The following is a 23143-nucleotide window of genomic DNA, read 5'->3' as shown; positions in this document are numbered from 1 at the left end:
TGGGAGTCCCAGTGGGAGTCATACCAGTTCACAAACTTAGAAATAGGCTGACTGACTGAGGACCCAACTGTACACCCTGAAAAGGAACCATGGCCCAGGACCACCCTACTGAACAAAAGTACTGGAGCCAGTCTCATCCACCCAGCACTGCACATAATCCACACTCACCTGAGCCCCTAGTAACAAGCATCCCGACTGCAGATCCCACAGTAGACCTAGCAACAGCCTTAAAACTAGCTCCAAACCAGCACAACTGCAATTCTGAAGGTAGTCCCATAAGCCTGGGGAACCACCAGGAGAAGGTCTTTACCTGCCAAAATGATCTGTAAAGCAGTAGGAGGTGTTTATTTATTTACTTATTTGTTTTCATTTTAGGATTTTATTTAATTTTAAGTTGGGTCTTAAATGTTATTATCCATGGGCTTTTCATCATCCCATTTAATTCTGCCTGGTTGAGAATCATACCCTACAAGGTAGTGAAGATAAGAAACCATCCATAGGGACCGCCTCCTCTTTGTCTCATCTTATCAGCAGTTATAAAGACTCTTTACAAGAATATAAAAGTAACTTGTGTGTTTTCTTTTTTGCACACAGCCTTTAAAAGAATAAATGTAGAAAAAGATTTTAGCCATTATTGGAGTCAAAAACAACAAGAACCCAAATCTAATTACATCCCAGCTCCAACAGTTGCTAATTATTTCCGTTCCTCAGATGCTCCTGCTGCTTGGGTTGTTTCTGGTTTTGTTTTTAACATTTCGTTCTGTTTTATTTTATAATTTTTTTCAATTTTGTCCTTTTTATTTTTTAAATTTATTTTTTATTGAAATGTAGTTGATTTACAATATTATGCCAATCTCTGCTGAACAGCAAAGTGACTCAGTTTTACATATATATACTTTCTTTGTTTAATATTCTTTTCCATTATGGTTTATCTCAGGAGATTGGATATAGTTCCTTGTGCTATACAGTAGGACCTTGTTGTCTATCCACTCTAAATGTAATAGTTTGATTCCCCAGTAAGTCAGCCACCAGTGTCTATGTTCCTCACCAGCAGCAGCTGCTACCTGCCCCCGCACCCTCCCTTCCTGTTGCCTTCCTGCATCCCCAGGAGGCTCTCTGAGACCAGCAGAAACCCCAATAAAGGTTTCTTCGCCAAAGTGCTACCCATGTTCCTGTCTTCTGCCTCCTGACCAAAATCTGATGTTCTTCCCATGGCGCTTCTCTACTTTCTCTCCCTTTTATTCTGAGCCGAGTGGATGAAAGGCTCTTGCTGCTCCAGCCAGGAGTCAGGACTCTGCCTCTGAGGTGGGAGAGCCAACTTCAGAACACTCGTCAAGAAGAGACCTCCCAGCCCCACATAATATCAAACGGCGAAAATCTCCCAGAGATCTCCATCTCAACACCAGCACCCAGCTTCACTCAACGACCAGCAAGCTACAGTGCTGGACAACCTATGCCAACCATATAGCAAAACAGGAACACAACCCCACCCACTAGCAGAGAGGCTGCCTAAAATCATAATAAGTCCACAGACACCCCAAAACACACCACCAGACGTGGACCTGCCCACTAGAGAGACAAGATCTAGCCTCATACACCACAACACAGCCACTAGTCCCCTCCACCAGGAAGCCTACACAACCCACTGAACCAACCTTAGCCACTGGAGACAGACATCAAAAACAACGGGAGCTACGAACTTGCAGCCTGCAAAAAGGTGAACCCAATCACAGTAAGATAAGCAAAATGAGAAGACAGAAAAACACACAGCAGATGAAGGAGCAGGATAAAAACCCACCAGACCTAACAAATGAAGAGGAAATAGGCAGTCTACCTGAAAAAGAGTTCAGAATAATGATAGTAAAGATGATCCAAAATCTTGGAAATAGAATGGACAAAATGCAAGAAGCAGTTAACAAGGACCTAGAAGAAATAAAGATGAAACAGACAATGATGAACAACACAATAAATGAAATGAAAAATACTCTAGATGGGATCAATAGCAGAATAAATGAGGCAGAAGAACGGATAAGTGACCTGGAAGATAAAATAGTGGAAATAACTACTGCAGAGCAGAATAAAGAAAAAAGAATGAAAAGAACTGAGGACAGTCTCAGAGACCTCTGGGACAACATTAAACGCACCAACATTCGAATTATAGGGGTTCCAGAAGAAGAAGAGAAAAAGAAAGGGACTGAGAAAATATTTGAAGAGATTATAGTTGAAAACTTCCCTAATATGGGAAAGGAAATCGTTAATCAAGTCCAGGAAGCACAGAGAGTCCCATACAGGATAAATTCAAGGAGAAATACGCCAAGACACATATTAATCAAACTGTCAAAAACTAAATACAAAGAAAGCATATTAAAAGCAGCAAGGGAAAAACAACAAATAACACACAAGGGAATCCCCATAAGGTTAACAGCTGATCTCTCAGCAGAAACTCTACAAGCCAGAAGGGAGTGGCAGGACATACTGAAAGTGATGAAGGAGAAAAACCTGCAACCAAGATTACTCTACCCAGCAAGGATCTCATTCAGATTTGATGGAGAAATTAAAACCTTTACAGACAAGCAAAAGCTGAGAGAGTTCAGCACCACCAAACCAGCTTTACAACAAATGCTAAAGGAACTTCTCTAGACAAAAACACAAGAGAAGGAAAAGTCCTATAATAACGAACCCAAAACAATTTAGAAAATGGGAATAGGAACATACATATCGATAATTACCTTAAATGTAAATGGACTAAATGCTCCCACCAAAAGACACAGATTGGCTGAATGGATACAAAAACAAGACCCATATATATGCTGTCTACAAGAGACCCACTTCAGACCTAGAGACACATACAGACTGAAAGTAAGGGGATGGAAAAAGATATTCCATGCAAATGGAAACCAAAAGAAAGCTGGAGTAGCAATTCTCATATCAGACAAAATAGACTTTAAAATAAGGACTATGAGAAAAGACAAAGAAGGACACTACATAATGATTAAGGGATCGATCCAAGAAGAAGATATAACAATTGTAAATATTTATGCACCCAACATAGGAGCACCTCAATACATAAGGCAAAAACTAGCAGCCATAAAAGGGGAAATCGACAGTAACACATTCATAGTAGGGGACTTCAACACCCCACTTTCACCAATGGACAGATCATCCAAAATGAAAATAAATAAGGAAACACAAGCTTTAAATGATACATTAAACAAGATGGACTTAATTGATATTTATAGGACACTCCATCCAAAAACAACAGAATACACATTTTTCTCAAGTGCTCATGGAACATTCTCCAGGATAGATCATATCTTGGGTCACAAATCAAGCCTTGGTAAATTTAAGAAAATTGAAATTGTATCAAGTATCTTTTCCGACCACAACGCCATGAGACTAGATATCAATTATAGGAAAAGATCTGTAAAAAATACAAACACATGGAGGCTAAACAATACACTACTTAATAACGAAGTGATCACTGAAGAAATCAAAGAGGAAATTAAAAAATACCTAGAAACAAATGACAATGGAGATACAACGACCCAAAACCTATGGGATGCAGCAAAAGCAGTTCTAAGAGGGAAGTTTATAGCAATACAAGCCCACCTTAAGAAGCAGGAAACATCTCGAGTAAACAACCTAACTTTGGACCTCAAGCAATTAGAGAAAGAAGAACAAAAAAACCCCAGCATTAGCAGAAGGAAAGAAATCATAAAAATCAGATCAGAAATGAATAAAAAAGAAATGAAGGAAACAATAGCAAAGATCAATAAAACTAAAAGCTGGTTCTTTGAGAAGATAAACAAAATAGATAAAACATTAGCCAGACTCAAGAAAAAAAAAAGGGAGAAGACTCAAATCAATAGAATCAGAAATGAAAAAGGAGAAGTAACAACTGACACTGCAGAAATAAAGAAATGAAGGAAACAATAGCAAAGATCAATAAAACTAAAAGCTGGTTCTTTGAGAAGATAAACAAAATAGATAAACCATTAGCCAGACTCATCAAGAAAAAAAGGGAGAAGACTCAAATCAATAGAATCAGAAATGAAAAAGGAGAAGTAACAACTGACACTGCAGAAATAAAAAAAATCATGAGGGATTACTACAAGCAACTCTATGCCAATAAAATGGACAATCTGGAAGAAATGGACAAATTCTTAGAAATGCACAAACTGCCAAGACTGAATCAGGAAGAAATAGAAAATATGAACAGACCAATCACAAACACTGAAATTGAAACTGTGATTAAAAATCTTCCAACAAACAAAAGCCCAGGACCAGATGGCTTCACAGGCGAATTCTATCAAACATTTAGAGAAGAGCTAACACCTATTCTTCTCAAACTCTTCCAAAATATAGCAGAGGGAGGAACACTCCCAAACTCATTCTACGAGGCCACCATCACCTTGATACCAAAACCAGACAAGGATGTCACAAAGAAAGAAAACTACAGGCCAATATCACTGATGAACATAGATGCAAAAATCCTCAACAAAATACTAGCAAACAGAATCCAACAGCACATTAAAAGGATCATACACCATGATCAAGTGGGGTTTATTCCAGGAATGCAAGGATTCTTCAATATACGCAAATCTATCAATGTGATTAACCATATTAACAAATTGAAGGAGAAAAACCATATGATCATCTCAATAGATGCAGAGAAAGCTTTTGACAAAATTCAACACCCATTTATGATAAAAACCCTGCAGAAAGTAGGTGTAGAGGGAACTTTCCTCAATATAATAAAGGCCGTATATGACAAGCCCACAGCCAACATCATCCTCAATGGCGAAAAACTGAAAGCATTCCCACTAAGGTCAGGAACAAGACAAGGTTCCCACTCTCACCACTCTTATTTCAACATAGTTTTGGAAGTTTTAGCCACAGCAATCAGAGAAGAAAAGGAAATAAAAGGAATCCAAATCGGAAAAGAAGAAGTAAAGCTGTCACTGTTTGCAGATGACATGATACTATACATAGAGAATCCTAAAGATGCTACCAGAAAACTACTAGAGCTAATCAATGAATTTGGTAAAGTAGCAGGATACAAAATTAATGCACAGAAATCTCTGGCATTCCTATATACTAATGATGAAAAATCTGAAAGTGAAATCAAGAAAACACTCCCATTTACCATTGCAACAAAAAGAATAAAATATCTAGGAATAAACCTACCTAAGGAGACAAAAGACCTGTATGCAGAAAATTATAAGACACTGATGAAAGAAATTAAAGATGATACAAACAGATGGAGAGATATACCATGTTCTTGGATTGGAAGAATCAACATTGTGAAAATGACTCTACTTCCCAAAGCAATCTATAGATTCAATGCAATCCCTATCAAACTACCACTGGCATTTTTCACAGAACTAGAACAAAAAATTTCACAATTTGTATGGAAACACAAAAGACCCCGAATAGCCAAAGCAATCTTGAGAACAAAAAATGGAGCTGGAGGAATCAGGCTGCCTGACTTCAGACTATACTACAAAGCTACAGTAATCAAGACAGTATGGTACTGGCACAAAAACAGAAAGATAGATCAATGGAATAGGATAGAAAGCCCAGAGATAAACCCATGCACATATGGTCACCTTATCTTTGATAAAGGTGGCAGGAATATACAGTGGAGAAAGGACAGCCTCTTCAATAAGTGGTGCTGGGAAAATTGGATAGGTACATGTAAAAGTATGAGATTAGATCACTCCCTAACACCATACACAAAAATAAGCTCAAAATGGATTAAAGACCTAAATGTAAGGCCAGAAACTATCAAACTCTTAGAGGAAAACATAGGCAGAACACTCTATGACATAAATCACAGCAAGATCCTTCTTGACCCATCTCCTAGAGTAATGGAGATAAAAACAAAAATAAACAAATGGGACCTAATGAAACTTCAAAGCTTTTGCACAGCAAAGGAAACCATAAACAAGACCAAAAGACAGCCCTCAGAATGGGAGAAAATATTTGCAAATGAATCAACTGACAAAGGATTAATCTCTAAAATTTACAGGCAGCTCATGCAGCTCAATAACAAAAAAATAAACAACCCAATCCAAAAATGGGCAGAAGACCTAAATAGACATTTCTCCAAAGAAGATATACAGACTACCAACAAACACATGAAAGAATGCTCAACATCATTAATCATTAGAGAAATGCGAATCAAAACTGCAATGAGATATTATCTCACACCAGTCAGAATGGCCATCATCAAAAAATCTAGAAACAAGAAATGCTGGAGAGGGTGTGGAGAAAAGGGAACACTCTTGCACTGCTGGTGGGAATGTGAATTGGTTCAGCCACTATGGAGAACAGTATGGAGGTTCCTTAAAAAACTACAAATAGAACTACCATATGACCCAGCAATCCCACTACTAGGTATAGACCCTGAGGAAACCAGAATTCAAAAAGAGTCATGAACCAAAATGTTCATTGAAGCTCTATTTACAATAGCCCAGAGATGGAAACAACCTAAGTGCCCATCGTCGGATGAATGGATAAAGAAGATGTGGCACATATATACAATGGAATATTACTCAGCCATAAAAAGAAACGAAATTGAGCTATTTGTAATGAGGTGGATAGATCTAGAGTCTGTCATACAGAGTGAAGTAAGTCAGAAAGAGAAGGACAAATACCGTATGCTAACACATATATATGGAATTTAAGAAAAAAAAATGTTATGAAGAACTTAGGGGTAAAACAGGAATAAAGACAGAGACCTACTGGAGAACAGACTTGAGGATATGGGGAGGGGGAAGGGTGAGGTGTGATAGGGCGAGAGAGAGACATGGACATATATATACTAACAAACGTAAGGTAGATAGCCAGTGGGAAGCAGCCGCATGGCACAGGGAAAACGGCTCGGTGTTTTGTGGCTGTCTGGAGGGGTGGGATAGGGAGGGTGGGAGGGAGGGAGACAAAGAGGGAAGAGATATGGGAACATACGTATATGTATAACTGATTCACTCTGTTATAAAGCAGAAACTAACACACCATTGTAAAGCAATTATACCCCAATAAAGATGTTAAAAAATAAAATAAAATAAAATAAATGTAATAGTTTGCATCTACGAACCCCAAATTCCCAGTTCATCCCTCTCCCCCCACCCCCTTGGCAACCACAAGTCTGATCTCTATGTTTGTGAGTCTGTTTCGGTTTTGTTGATAGGTTCATTTGTGCCATATTTTAGATTCTACATATAAGTGATATCATATAGTATTTGTCTTTCTCTTTCTGACTTAGTATGATAATCTCTAAGTTGCATCCATGTTGCTGCAAATGGCATTATGTTGTTCTTTTTTATGACTGAGTAGTATTCCACTGTATATATGTACCACATCTTCTTTATCCATTTATCTGTCAATGGACATTTAGGTTGTTTCCATGTTTTGTCTATTGTGAATAGTGCTGCTATGAATATAGGGGTGCATGTATCTTTTTGGATTATAGTTTTGTCTGGGTATACACCCAGGAGGGGGATTGCTGGATCATATGGTAATTCTATTTTTAGTTTTCTGAGGAACCTTCATACTGTTTTCCATAGTGGCTGCACCAACTTACATTGCTACCAACAGTGTAGGAGGGTTCCCTTTCTCCACGCCCTCTCCAACATTTGTTCTTTGTAGATTTTTTTAATGGTAGCCATTTTGACTGGTGTGAGGTGGTACCACATTGTAGTTTTGATTTGCATTTCTCTAATAATTAGTGATTTTGAGCATCTTTTCATGTGCTTTTTGTCCATCTATATGTCTTCTTTGCAGAAATGTCTATTAAGGGTTTCTGCCCATTTTTTGATTGGGTTGTTTGTTTTTTTTGTTGTTGTTGAGTTGTATGAGCTGTTGGTATATTTTGGAGATTAAGCCCCTGGTGGTTGCATCATTTGCAAATATTTTTCTCCCCTTCCATAGGTTGTCTTTTTGCTTATTTTATGGTTTCCTTTGCTATGCAAAAGCTTGTAAGTTTGATTAGGTTCCATTTGTGTATTTTTGTTTTTATTCCTATTGCCTTGGGAGATGAACCTAAGAAAACATTGGTACGATTTATGTCAGAGAATGTTTTGCCTGTGCTGTCATCTAGGAGTTTTATGGTGTCATATCTTATATTTAAGTCATTAAGCCATTTTGAGTTTATTTTTGTGCATGGTGTGAGGGTGTGTTCTAACTTCATTGATTTATATGCAGCTGTCCAACTTTCCCAGCAAAACTTGCTGAAGAGACTGTTTCTTATTTTATATTCTTGCCTCCTTTGTCAAAGATTAATTTACCATAGGTGTGTAGATTTATTTCTGGGCTCTCTATTTTTTCCATTGATCCGTATGTCTGTTTTTGTACCAACACCACTTTATTTATTGTAGCTTTGTAGTACTGTCTGAAGTCTGGGAGAGTTATACCTCCTGCTTTGTTTTTGTTCCTCAGGGTTGGCAATTCTGGGTCTTTTATGGTTCCATATAAAATTTTGGATTATTTGTTCTAGTTCTGTGAAAATGTCATAGGCAATTTTTTTTTTTTTTTTTTGTGATATGTGGGCCTCTCACTGTCGTGGCCTTTCCCGTTGCCGGATGCGCAAGCTCAGCGCCCATGGCTCACGGGCCCAGCCGCTCCGCGGCATGTGGGATCCTCCCGGACCGGGGCACGAACCCGTATCCCCTGCATCGGCAGGCGGACTCTCAACCACTGCGCCACCAGGGAGGCCCCTGTCATAGGCAATTTGATAGGGATTGCATTAAATCTGTAGATGGCTTTGGGTAGTATTGCCATTTTAACAATACCAATTCTTCCAATCCAAGAGCACATGATATATTTCCATGTCTTTGAATCCTCTTTAATTTCCTTTATTAATGTTTTAGAGTATTTTATAGTTCTCAGCATATAAGTCTTTCACCTCCTTGGTCAGGTTTATTCCTAAGCATTTTATTTTTTTGGTGCAATTTTGAAAGGTATTGTTTTGTTTTACATTCCCTTTCTGATATTTCATTGTTAGTGTAAAGAAATGAAACCAATTTCTGAATGTTAATCTTGTATCCTGCTACTTTGCTAAATTCATTTATTAGATCTAGAAGTGTTTGTGTGGAGTCCTTACAGTTTTCTATGTATAATATCATGTCATCTGCATATAGTGACAATTTTTCCTCTTCCCTTCCAATTTGGATACCTTTCTTTGTCTTGTCTGATTCCTGTGGCTGGACTTCCAATTCTATGTTGAATACACGTCGTGAGAGTGGGAATCCTTGTCTTGTTCCAGATTTTAATGGGAAGGCTTTTACCATTGAGTATTTCACCATTGAGTATTCACTATTGAGTATTATATTGGCTGTGGGTCTGTCATAAATGGCTTTTATTATGTTGAGATATATTCCCTCTATTCCCACTTTGGTAAGAGTTTTTTTTTTTTTTTTTATCATGAATGGATGTTGAATTTTGTCAAATGCTTTTTCTGCATCTGTTGAGATGATCATGTAGTTTTTGACTTTTCTTTGTTAATGTGGTGTATTGCATTGATTGATTTGTGTGTGTTGAGCCATCCTTGTGAGCTTGGAATGAATATCACTTGGTCATGGTGTATGATATTTTTATGTGCTGTTGGATTCAGTTTGCTAATATTTTATTGAGAAATTTTGCATCTATATTCACCAAAGATATTGGCCTGTAATTTTCTTTGTTGATGGTATGTCTGGTTTTGGTACAGGGTGATGGTGGCTTCATAGATGTCTTTGGGAGTGTTCCCTCTTCTTCAATCTTTTAGAAGAGTTTGAGAAAAATAGGTATAAGTTCTTCTTTGTATGTTTGGTAGAATTCAACTGTAAAGCCATCTGGTCCTTTTGTTTGTAGCGAGGTTTTTATTTTTTTTTTACTACAGATTTTATTTCACTTCTAGTAATCAGTCTGCTCAATTATCTCTTTCTTCTTGATTCAATTTTGGTGGGCTGTATGTTTCTAGAAAGTTGTCCATTTCTTCTAGGTTGTCAAATTTGTTGGTGTATAATTGTTCATGGTATGTTTTCATGTTTCTGTGGTATAAGTTGAGATTTCTCCTTTTTCCTTTCTTATTTTGTTTTTTGGGGTTCGCTTTCTTTTCTTTTTGGTGAGCCTGGTCAGAGGTATGTCATCTTTGCTTACCCTTTCAAAGAACCAGCTCTTGGTTTTATTAATTTTTTGTTTTTTACTGTTTTGATAATCTCTATTTTATTTATTTCCTCCCTGATCTTTATTATTTCCTTCCTTCTGTTGGCTTTAGGCTTTGTTGGTTCTTCTGTTTATAATTCTTTTAAGTGGTAGGTTAGGTTGTTTATTTGAGATTTTTCTTGCTTTTTGAGGAAGGCCTGTATTGCTATGAACTTCCCTCTAAGAACTGCTTTTGCTGCATCTTATAGATTTTGTATGGTTTTGTTTTCATTGTCATTTGTCTCAAGGTATTTGTTAATTTCCTTTTTGATTTCCTCTTTGACCCATTGGTTTTTTAGTAGCATGTTGTTTAGTCTCCATGGAATCATTTTTTTCCTCATTTCTTTTCTTGTGGTTGATTTCTAGCTTCATGCTGTTGTAGTCAGAGAAGATGTTTGAAATAATTTCTATACTCTTAAATTTGTTGAGGTTAGCTTTGTGCCCTAGTATGTGGTCAGTCCTAGAAAATGTTTGATATACACTTGAAAAGAATGTGTATTCTGTTTTTGGTTTTTTTTTTTGGATATAATATCCTGAAAATATCAATTAAGTCTAACTGTTCTATTGTATAATTTAGGATCTCTGTTGCCTTATTGATTTTCTGTCTAGAAGATCTGTCCATTGATGTTAGTGTGGTGTTAAAGTCTCCTACTGTTAATGTATTCCCATCAATTTCTCCCTTTATGTCTGTTAGTATTTATTTTATGTATTTGGGTGCTTCTATATTAGGTGCATATATGTTGATGAGTGTGAAATCCTCTCGTGTATTGATCTTTTCTTCATTATATCATGTCCTTTATCACCTTTCCTTTAAAGTCTATTTTGTCTGATATGAGTATTGCAACACCCTCTTTCTTTTCATTTCCGTTTGCATGAAATATCTTTTCCATCCTCTCGCTGCTTTCAATCTATGTATATTCTTTGTCCTAAGAGGGGGTGTCTTTCTCTTGCAGGCAGCATATTGTAAGCTCTTGTTTTTTATCCAGGCTGCCACTCTATGCCTTTTGATTGGAGCATTCTGTCCCTTGACATTTAAGGTAATTATTGATATATATTAGACCTTGTTTTCCAGTTGATTCTTTGTTTCTTCTTTGTTCCCTTCTTTTTGCTTTTCTTTTGTCGTTGGATCATTTCCTTTTATTTTATGCTTGCGTTCTCTTCTTTTTGGTTTTTGTGAATCTCTTGTATGTTTTTGATTTGTGGTTGCCCTGTTTTTCAAGTACATTATCCTCTTCCTATATCTGCTTGCTTTAGACTGATAGTCATATAGATGGAAACACATTCTAAACAACACCAAGAATCTGCATTTTCTTACTCTCCTTCCCCACATTTTATGATTTTGATGTCCTTTTTTACATATTCATGTTTATCCTTTTGCTGTTCCTTGCATTTATCATCACTCTCACAAATAGGTTTTTTTTTTAATCTTTTTGATCTGTGTACTGGCTAATTTAAGTGATTTACTTTCAAATTATGATTTCCTCTTTCCTATATCTTCTTGCTCTTTTTCTGTTTAGAGAAGATATTTCAATATTTCTTCTAGGATAGGTTTAGTATTGCTGTATTCTTTTATTTTTTCCTTGTCTGAGAAATTCTTTATTTCTCCTCCTATTCTAAATAATAATCTTGCTGGGTAGAATATTCTAGGTTGTAGATTTTTCCCTTTCAAGACGTTGAATATATTTTGCCACTCCCTTCTAGCCTGCAGTGTTTCTGTAGAGAAATCAGCTGACAGCCTTATGGGGGTTCCCTTGTAAAGAACTCTTTGTTCTTCTTTTGATTCTTTAGAATCATCTCTTTGTCTTTAACTTTTGTCATTTTTATTACAATATGTCTTGATGTAGGTCTGTTTGGGACTCTCTGTGCTTCCTGTAACTGGATATCTGCTTCCTTCTTTAGGTTTGGGAAGTTTTCAGCCATGATTTCTTCAAATACATTTTCAATCCCCTTTTCTCGTTCTTCTCCTTCTGGAATCCCTATTATGCATAGATTGGCACATTTTATATTATCCCATTGGTCTCTTATATTGCTTTCATTTTGTTTTTTTTTTTTTTTTTTTGCATTTGACATTCTATCTGCTGCTCTGATTGGGTAATTTCCATTATTCTATCTTCCAGATTAATTATTCTTTCTTCTGCATTATTCATTCTGCTACTCACTGCCTTTAGCTCAGCTTTCATCTCAGCAAATTAATTTTCTAAATTTTCGTGGCTCCTCCTTATAGTTTCTAGTCCTTTTTACAGTAATCTGCACTTCTGTCCATAGCCTTTCTTAATTCCTTCAGTATTTTCATTACCTCCTTTTTGAACTTGGTGTCTATTAGACTGAAGAGATCTGTTTCACTGTTTGTTCCTTCAGGGGAATTCTCTTGGGCTTTTAATGGAAGTTGTTCCTCTGCTTCTTCATTTTGCTTATATTTCTCTTTCTCTGTGAGTTTAGGGGAAACAGCTATCTACTGTAGTATTGGAGGGCTATTTATATACAGGAGCCTCCCTGCATAGCTTGTATGGGTTAAATATTTTTTTGTCATGAGGGCTGTTTTTGGTTTGGATGATTGCCATCTCTTTCCTCAGTGTGTGCTGGCCATTTTCCCCTTGATAAGGGGTGTGCAGGCACATGGCTCATGTAGGCTCCCAGGAAGGTGGAGGCAGAGGTTGGCTCTGGGTTGTGGGACCCTTGGCAGCCATGGTGAGTCATGCACCTTCCCAGGGAATCTGAGGCAGCAGTTGGTGCCCAGTCACAGGACCCTCTCTGGTGGTGGCGGGCTGTGCAAGCCCCCAGGAAAGCAGGAGCAGTGGTTGGCTCCCCGTCACAGGACCCTTGGCAGTGTTCTGCACCTGCCTCTGGAGTCCGAGATGGCAGTGGCAGCTTGTACCTACCTCTGGAGCTCATATAGATGATGCCCTGCCACCTGAGAGTGTGTGTGGAGAAAGAAGCTCCTATGGTGGGTCCACCCCTCTCCTCACATGCCCCCCAACAATAGCACCCTCTCTCTCTGGTGGGCCCAGGCCTCCTCTCACACCACACTCTACCCCCCTCAGGCTGTCTTCATGCAACCAACCCCAGTCCTCTCCCCCGGGTCTGACCATAAAAGCCCAAGCCTCAGCACACAGCCCCCACCTGCACCAGCGATGAATGTCTCAGGTTGAGGAGTGCTGGGTGGGTGGCACTGACCATGTGTTCAGGGTCTCTCTGTGCTTTGCCCTCTGTAAACCAGTTGCTGTGCTCTCCTCAGAGGCTCCAAAGCTCCCTCTCTGTCCTTACTGATCTCCTTGCCAGTAAGGGGACTTCCCAGTGTGTGGAAAACTTTACCCTTTCACAGCTCCTTCCCAGGAGCACAGGTCCTGTCCTGATTCCTTTCTCTCTCTCTCTTTTTTTTTCCCTCTTTTTTCTTTTGCCTTATCCAGAGATTTTTCTTGCCTTTTTGGAAGATTGAGGTCTTCTGCCACAATTCAGTAGATGTTCTATGAGAATTGCTCCACATGTAGGTGTATTTTTGATGTAATTTGTGAGAGAAGGTAAGCTCCATGTCCTACTCCTCCACCTTCTTAATCTGATCTCAAGTAGGAGGTTTTTATTTTTATTTATTTATTTTTTTTTATTTTTTATTTTTTTTAGATGTTGGGGGTAGGAGTTTATTAATTTATTTATTTATTTTTGCTGTGTTGGGTCTTCGTTTCTGTGTAAGGACTTTCTCTAGTTGTGGCAAGCGGGGGCCACCCTTCATCGCAGTGCGCGGGCCTCCCACTATCATGGCCTCTCTTGTTGCGGAGCACAGGCTCCACACGCGCAGGCTCAGTAGTTGTGGCCCACGGGCCCAGCCGCTCCGCGGCATGTGGGATCCTCCCAGACCAGGGCTCGAACCCGTGTCCCCTGAATTAGCAGGCAGATTCTCAACCACTGTGCCACCAAGGAAGCCCAAGTAGGAGGTTTTTAAAAGCTCAGGCATATTGCTGGGGATCTAGAAGACCAAATACTTGTGCAGGACTATATGCATGGCCAGGGAAGACCTTGAGGAAGCCCTAATCCTTCAATTCTGACTGACTTTGAGTCTCTGTTTAAACAGCAAGTGAAAGCCAAGGCAGAATTTTATACTTGGAGCATATAAGAAGTGCACCAATATACACAAATCTCTGTCAAATCATGTGTTGACCACTAGCTAACAAGGCACAGACTGAAATAACCCACTCGGCAAAGAAAACAGACTTTACATAATTACTCCAGGAAAGTAACTAAACAAACAAACAGCAACAACAACAAATCCCGGAAAAGCAGGGGATATGATCTCCAGTGTTACTATATTATATTTTTTAAAACTTTCCAACATTCACCAACAACCAAAAATACAGGACATGCATAGAAACAAGAAAGTATGGCCCATACAGAGGAAAAAAGCAATCAATAGAAACTGCCCCTGGGAACTCGTAAATATGGGATTTATTTAATAAATTCTTTAAATCAGCTACTATAAATATGTTTAAAAAATTAAAGAAGCTATATATAAAGAAATAAAGTATGAAACAATGTCTCACCAAATAGAAAAATCAATAAGTAGGTTAAAATTATAAAAAAGAACCAAATAGAAATTCTCAACTTAAAAAACACAGTAACAAATGAAAAATTTGCTAGAGGAGATAAATAGAACATTTGAGCTGGCAGAAGAAATAATGAGTGATCTTGAAGATGGGTCAGTTGAGATTTTCTAGTTTAAGAAAGAAAAAGTAAAAAATATGAACTTGTGAGATATGATCAAGCATAACATTATATTTATATATATATATATATATATATATACTGGGAGTACCAAAAGGAGAAGGGAGAGTGAAAGGGGCAGAAAGAATATTTGAAGGAATAATGGTTGAAAATTTCCATGGTTGTCTCAACAAAACTGAATCCCTTACATGAAGAAAATGAAGTTTCCAGTGTATTAGACCAAGAGCTAGCTGTCCATTGAAATTCTAAAACTACTTAGACATAACACATAATGTTCCTCCAGACTTTCTTCAGACTGATCTCTTCTATTGATAATATGAATAATAAGAACACATTTTTATTTGAAGTTATGGCACAAATATTCATGCAGGTATTTAATAAGGAATAATTGTTACTAAGCTTCTTTGTCATAACATCAGATGTGACACCAATCTCATTAAGCAAACTTTGTTGGATAAGAGAGATCCAAAGAGAAGAAGACATTTTAAAGCTAAGGAAACTCAAAATAATTGATCTTTGGAGCATTATGTGACTGGCAGTAAATGAGTTCTAAGTACAAGGAGGACTAGTATGCATGTGTTGTTTCTCCTCAGCCTTGAGGGTTTGGAGAAAAAAACAGGCATCCATATAAGTACAACCTGTCTTATGTTACTTCTACTGTCTATTTAGAGCCTTAATATTCTGTTCCCAAAAGACCCAGATAGAAAAATTGATCCATTACTCCAACTTTGTCTTTGCCTGGGTAGCTTTCTTGGGATAAGTTTGCTGCACCCCACTCAGATATCTCATAGTCAACTAGGTATATATAGCACCTATCAGATAATCTAAATGCATTTTACGTGTTTGTCTCTCCCATTAGACAGTGAAATTTTCATTCATTGCTGCATCCTTGGGGCCTAATATAGAGTGTGGAATATAGAAGTCATGTCATATTTTATTCATAAACTAATAAATGTATGAATGCATGGAATACAACTGTTTTAGTCTAGTAAGAAGATGATAGGAGAAGGAGATTCCTCAACTCTTAACTTAAAGGAGGTCAATTTTAGTGTCAAATAGTGTCAATCTGGCAGGAAAGAGTTATCATTATTGACTAAGTACTGAGATATTCTCCTTTGCTAATGATGTATATTAAATTTAAAAAATCACAGAGGGAACTTCCTGGTGGTCCAGTGGTTAAGAGTTCACCTTCCAATGCAAGGGGTGCGGGTTTGATCCCTGGTTGGGGAGCTAAGATCCTACATGCCTCAGGGCCAAAAAACCAAAACATATAACAGAAGCAATATTGTAACAAATTCAATAAAGATTTTAAAAATGGTCCACATCAAAAGTCTTTTAAAAAAGTCACAGAGAATGTACAGATAACAAAGCTCAAGGATTAACAGTGCTAGAACATACTTTATGCTCAACACATATCTGGTAGTTAACTGGCAAAATAGGTTTAAGGCAGAAATAACTAGTGTGTTTGCTTTAATAACTTGGATTTCTTTAATGACTGAATCATACTTTCTGATTTCCTTCAGTTTTCATCTAAATAACAGGTAAGATGTTCAAACATACTAAGCAAAAAAAAGACTTGTTATGTTAACACCATGCCGACACAGAAAATTTTTCTATTTTTATTAAAAAAGGATTGAGGAAGAGCTTAGGAAGGCAAAACATAAAGGCTGAAGCTCAAGGAAGCATAAACTTTTAGCTATATTGAATGTTTTTAAAATAAGAAAACGTTTCATAAGCAAGAATTTTTAAATCACTCAAAGTAGATTTGAAAGACTGTGTCATTTGAAGAGAAATACTATTGTTTAATCTCAAAAACCAATCTGCTCAATAAGCTTAAAGATTCTTACACATATTGGTAACCTTTGGCAATTATCTTTTGTAAAAACCTATACTTTAAAAGAATAAATATACTTATTCCAGAGAAAAATAATACTAAAATAAAATTCCTCTTACCTCATATATATTGAACTCTGATTGTCCTCTAGAAAGTTCCCTATAGCTTGTTGTAAATTCTCCAATGAAATCATGACTAAAATTAAAGGGGAAAAATATACATAGTATTAGTTTTCATACATTTGTTAATTATATTTTAAAGCTTTAAAAAATATAGTTTAATCATGAAAAATGCTTGATATTATTATGAACATAATAACGTGATAATTTAAAACACACTGATACATAATTTCATTGTTCTTTAATTGTTACGCATACCCAAAATTACATTTTGTTAGTATTCAAAAAATTTTTAATTTATCCCACCAATGCTAATATTTCAAATAGGTATATTAGGTTTAATAACTCATATCTCAAAAGCATTTCATCATCTATGCTATCCAAATGATTAACAATTAGGATGAAAGTTTAAGACACTCAAAAATTTATTATTATTCATATCAATAATCACAAATATAATATACAAAATCTTCAAACTTTTCTATGACCAGGATGTAATAGGACACTAGTTTTAAAAGGGATATTATTATTATTATTGTTATTATTATTATTTTTTTTTTGCAGTACGCGGGCCTCTCACTGTTGTGGCCTCTCCCACTGTGGAGCACAGGCTCCGGACGCGCAGGCCCAGTGGCCATGGCTCATGGGCCCAGTCGCTCCCCGGCACGCGGGATCCTCCCGGACCGGGGAACGAACCCGTGTCTCCTGCATCGGCAGGCAGACTCAACCGCTGCGCCACCAAGGAAGCCCCAAAGGGACACTATTTTTAAACATTAACATAGAGAATATTCACCAAGCCTTATACTAATAATTTTAAAGTACATTGTTAATACAAAACATGGTTATTCTAAACTTCTTTACCTTAAAGCAATCATCACTGCCTTCTCAGAAAGCAAAACTTTTACAGGTGCCTTCTCAGTTTAGGTGTAGAAGGGTAAGGATTGAGAAAGCGTATGTTAGTTCTCAATATAAAATCCTTACCAATGTGATTACTGAGGCTGGCTTATGCAACTGTAAAACAGATGTTATGCATTCACCAGTTTAGAAGGGAGGTGTATTCTACTACTCTGCACTAATTTAATGGTCAACACTAGGTTGAATACACACTGCTGAGAAATAAACATAAAATGCTGGTATTTGGTGCAGTGGTGAAATGTAATGCATCAGAGGAAGAAGATAAAGACTGTAGGAGCTGAAGTAGTATAACAAACATAGGGGGTGTTGTCACTGCTATTTGTATCATAAGAGTTTAAGCTTGGCCCATTTGCTTGCAAATGTGAGGTGTTTATTACCATAAAAATGGATATTTTCCCCAAACTCCAGGAAGGTTTATGTTTAAGTGTTATTCACTAAAATCCCTAAACCTTCCATAGACCTGATGACCAGTAACAAGCAACAAGCAAATTGTGGCTAGCCAACCAAACTACTGATTGCTAAAGCTGGGATTTCAAAGGAAAACTTGCTGCCATTAATTTAAGTAGCATTTTTGTAATTAAAAAAATATTTTTTAATTAAGATAAAACTTAGATATCCAGCCTCCCAGTTCTCCCTTATCTTAAAGATCTTGTACATTTATGACAATAGTCTATACAAGGCATTCCTCTTTACACCAGTATCACCTTGACCTTTTTTAGATTTAACTTTCAAAAGCAGATCTACACACATGAAAATGATAAAAGGAAAGACCATTGAAGACTGTAACCAAATATATTTGCATTTTTGCATTTGTGAATCCAAACCTCCAGTATTCACTCTTTCAATTTACACAGGGAAAATTACAAAACAGTACTTTTGTGCTACATATTTCTTATAAATAAAATAATTCTCTTTGACTTTTAGAAGTGCAAGCTTATAACTGTGATATCTTTCACAGAAATCTTAAAAATTCTGAGTTATGGAAATTCTGCTTAGAACCTATCCTCTTCCATTGCTATGTGTGTTTTATATAACTTACGTAATAGTCACCAAGAAAATGTTCTATTAAAGCACTTTAAACACAACACTTTGATATTGGTAAGTGTGGACAAGCCTTGTATAACCAGAGCTCACCACACTTGTAGTAGGAACCTAATATTGAAGCCTTAGAAAATGGCTGGATCATTTACTCCCTCATGGTAGTTTTCTGACTGTGTAAATTCTACCCCTGTTTGGTTCATTGTTTAAATTCAATGTTTAGGCCTCCTGCCACTCAATACTAATCAAGAACTTGGGTGAGAGAAGCAATAGTTACTGGTTTCCAGTACTCAGTTGAGATTAATTATGCAATTACTCAATCACATCTCAAGAAAATGTAATACATCCATCTGGATAAAGCCTGTCCAACAGAGTGGCAAATCTGGACCCAAGTGCAATGGTCAGGTTTCCTCAACTGCACACTGACATGCCATGCTGAAGTCATGGTGAAACTTTCTAAGAAGCAGTTTTTGAACATTTAGATCTATTTTGTTCTTGTTAAATTTGTTACCCTGCAGAGTTGAGTGATTAACAAAGGGGTACAATTCTCTTTGGTCTCAGTGCTAGGAATCTGTGCTGCTCACTTGTGTTTCCTATTCTGAAAAGACCCTGTTTATCATGAAATGAGATTTTTGCCTCTGAAGTTGGTTGTTAAAAGAGCTTAAGCCAAATTTGTGGCACATCTCTAGCACGATATGTTTTCATGATGTGCTAGGAATCCTCAGCAACCTTTTCAGATATCTTACTCTTATTTTCCCTTTGCTTCAATTTCCTCACACAGTTTAGTTCACTATGTCTTATTATAAGCTTCCTTGGATCTTCTCAGAATAAGACAGTACATAAATAAAGAATGAATAAAATACTTGTTCCCCCTTCTGAATCTTGTTAAAGATGATTATTTTGCATAAAACAATTTGCATGTCATACAAATGCAATGCCATCCTTGTGCTGTAGAGGAGAAAATGTATTGAGTCACAAATTACATTTCATGCTCCAAAACAAGATTTCTGTGGCATACAGAAAACACATCATTGCATCTATTCAGATACAGAGAAATGGATGATCAAGAATTGATGATTTGTCAAAAGGTCATAAACATAAGTGGCAACAGCAATGAAATAGCCAAGCCTGGACATAAGGTACTTTGTCTCAAAAATACATCTGAAGGGCTTCCCTGGTGGCGCAGTGCTTGAGAGTCCGCCTGCCGATGCAGGAGACGCGGGTTCGTGCCCCGTTTCGGGAAGATCCCACATGCCGCGGAGCGGCTGGGCCCGTGAGCCATGGCCGCTGAGCCTGCGCGTCCGGAGCCTGTGCTCCGCAAATGGGAGAGGCCACAACAGTGAGAGGCCCGCATAACGCAAGGAAAAAAAACTACAAATAGAACTACCATATGACCCAGCAATCCCACTACTAGGTATATACCCTGAGGAAACCAGAATTCAGAAAGAGTCATGTACCAAAATGTTCATTGCAGCTCTATTTACAATAGCCCGGAGATGGAAACAACCTAAGTGCCCGTCGTCGGATGAATGGATAAAGAAGATGTGGCACATATATACAATGGAATATTACTCAGCCATAAAAAGAAACGAAATTGAGCTATTTGTAATGAGGTGGATAGATCTAGAGTCTGTCATACAGAGTGAAGTAAGTCAGAAAGAGAAGGACAAATACCGTATGCTAACACATATATATGGAATTTAAGAAAAAAGAAAAAAAAAAAAAAAAAAAAAATACATCTGAAGAATCTGGGTGGATAAGTGAATAATCCTCAGGTCAATTTTGTCATAGATCTCTTGAAATGCATGGGAATTTTAGGTTTCCTTTGTCAACTGCCGTTCTTCAAATGCTATATATTAAATCATAGATAAGTACTTTAAAGTAAGTATTGAAGGTGGTTTTCACTGATTTATTCTTATAATTATCTTTTTCCCTATCATCAACCATTACTAGATTCTTCTGAGATTAAAAGTAACTTAATATTTTTATCTGTTCACATCTGTCAATTCTGTAATGTTGAAACAGTTCTCACTATACAGAGAAATATGATGAAAAGAACTTTGATAATAAATTACAATGAACAATTTCCTTGAGATTCAATAATAGTGCTTTGCTATTTCCTGTTACTTTAATTGTAACTAAAATAATTATTCTATGTTATAAGTCTCAACCTCTCTGACTGCATTTACAAAATAAAGTTTACTGCAGGGTGGTTGATCTGATTTGTGTCCACTTACATCTCTAATTTTTTTCCAAAAATTTTTTATAATTGATATATGTTATTTAAAATCTGAGGAAATAAACCAATATTGAGAGCAAACTGATTAATATTTTAGGTGGTAACTTGGCTAAAATGTCTTTTTGAGTAAAGTGATTAAATTTTTGAATAAAATCTGAATATTATAATCATTTCTATGCTCTATTAATAGTGGAAATGGGTATTATGTATATTCATATTTATATCTGAAACATGTAGGACAGTCCCTATTTAACAAAGTGTCCATCTTCCCCTACTTTTGGCATCTTGTTTCACTTATCTTTCACTCTACTGCTTCGCTATTGTCTCCTCTAAGAAATCTTTCCTGCTTTATGCTCTTCCTCTTTGTTTTAAAAAAAAACCCAATTCTCTCTATCATCATACTTCCTATATTGTATAACAGCTGTTGTTTATATATTTCCCCTCTTAGCTTTTATATCATACTTGAAGTTAAGAAAGATGATAATTTCATCTCAGTATTCTCAGCATCTACTTCAGTGCCTGGTGACCAATGGGAATTTTTGAATGTTGCAAATATACTCAAGTTAATATCATGGTCATGCTGTAATCTTACCTTGCCAGTAATATTAACAATTTTGCCTCTCATGAATTTTATTTAGTCCAAAAGAATGGCCAAGTGCAAAACATATTAGTCATTGCTACTCTATTTCTTTGAAACAAATCTGAGGGTTATTTTCCCATAGAAATGCACCCACATAATCACACCAAAGATAGAAAAAAGAGACGAGAATATTGCTTTTGCTTGGTGTTTCCAATGATCTTCCTGAAGATCAACCTGCTTTGGGCAGAATAGATGATGCTTATTTTCCTCTCAGTCATTAAACTAATTTTTGCACATAGGTACAAATGACAAATACATACTGAATCCATCTCATCCCTCTCTCTCTCATCATGTTGTCTTGAGTAAATCAGTTACTTTGGGGTCTTTATGTCTTCACCTAAAAATTGGAGGCAATATCTATTTACTGTTTTGAAAATAATCCTAGATAATTCATTTGAATTCTTTCTGTGAAAGGTGTTTTATTTCTTATAAAAGACATTACTAAAATATATTTTTCTGATTAGTAATATGACTCTAGACACTTATATGTATAATTTTAAAGAAGCTTTAATCAAAATAACCCTTTGAAGATGTAACAGGCTTATGAATTGATATTTGGGAGTTACACATATACCTGTGGCTTGTACTGGTCTTATGTAAGAATGCTTAATTCATTAAGCATACCTCTCTTTTGGAGTGTGACATATTTCAGGTGTGCAAATGAGGATTTGTAAACAAACTGTATATTAAAGATAATTTCTCTAATTGGGATACTGAAAAGATTTCAGCACAAAAATTGGCAGGATCTTTCCTATTTGAAACCAAGCTATTAATTCCATAATTACAAGTAAAATGTACCATGGGACTTGTGATTTCCCATGATCACCACAAAACGTCTTTATAAGTCCAGATAACAATAGCATATCAGCTGTCCCTGATTTTGCTTTTTTTTTTTTTTTGCTTTCCTTCTAGTCAAAGCTTTTGACTTTGAACCAACTTTTTAGCATTTAGGAATTTTTTATTAATGAGATGACACTAGCCTTCACTGATTCTTAAAATTTCAACAAAATCAAGTCTTTTTTTTCTTGTAACTTCCTCAAATCCAGACAGAGAATTTAGTTTCCTTTAAAAAGTCAGAAATATGTCTTTAACTATTCCTCAGTTATGATTTGGTCTATACTTAAATCTACAGCACTATCATGATTCTTAATTCATTGCCCCAGTAAACACAGATTATCAGCACATTCTGACAAAAGTAATTTTTTTTCTTTGTAATGTCCTGGTTTGTTTTTACTGGTAGAAATTATTATATATAAGATATATATGAATGTATTCAACATAGAAGTTTTCATTTATCTCCAGTTTTTTTTTTTTGTGGTACGCGGGCCTCTCACTGTTGTGGCCTCTCCCGGCGCGGAGCACAGGCTCCGGACGCGCAGGCTCAGCGGCCATGGCTCACGGGCCCAGCCACTCCGCGGCACGTGGGATCTTCCCGGACCGGGGCACGAACCCGCGTCCCC

At 36.8% G+C, this 23143-nt stretch overlaps 1 protein-coding gene across 1 annotated transcript in view; it reads right to left on the bottom strand.

Annotated features, from left to right (window-relative positions):
* The window catches only part of CPNE8 (copine 8), a 302127-nt gene that overhangs the window by 76731 nt on the left and 202253 nt on the right, over positions 1 to 23143 (bottom strand). Inside the window, exon 10 of the mRNA XM_007459917.1 lies at positions 16852 to 16927. Within this exon, the coding sequence (XP_007459979.1) occupies positions 16852 to 16927 (76 nt within the window). The remainder of the gene's footprint in view (positions 1 to 16851; positions 16928 to 23143) is intronic.

Source organism: Lipotes vexillifer, unplaced genomic scaffold (assembly GCF_000442215.2).
Source record: "Lipotes vexillifer unplaced genomic scaffold, Lipotes_vexillifer_v1.1 scaffold2018, whole genome shotgun sequence".
In the NCBI taxonomy this organism is placed as follows: Eukaryota; Metazoa; Chordata; class Mammalia; order Artiodactyla; family Lipotidae; genus Lipotes; species Lipotes vexillifer.
This window is presented reverse-complemented; position numbering and strand designations above follow the sequence as displayed.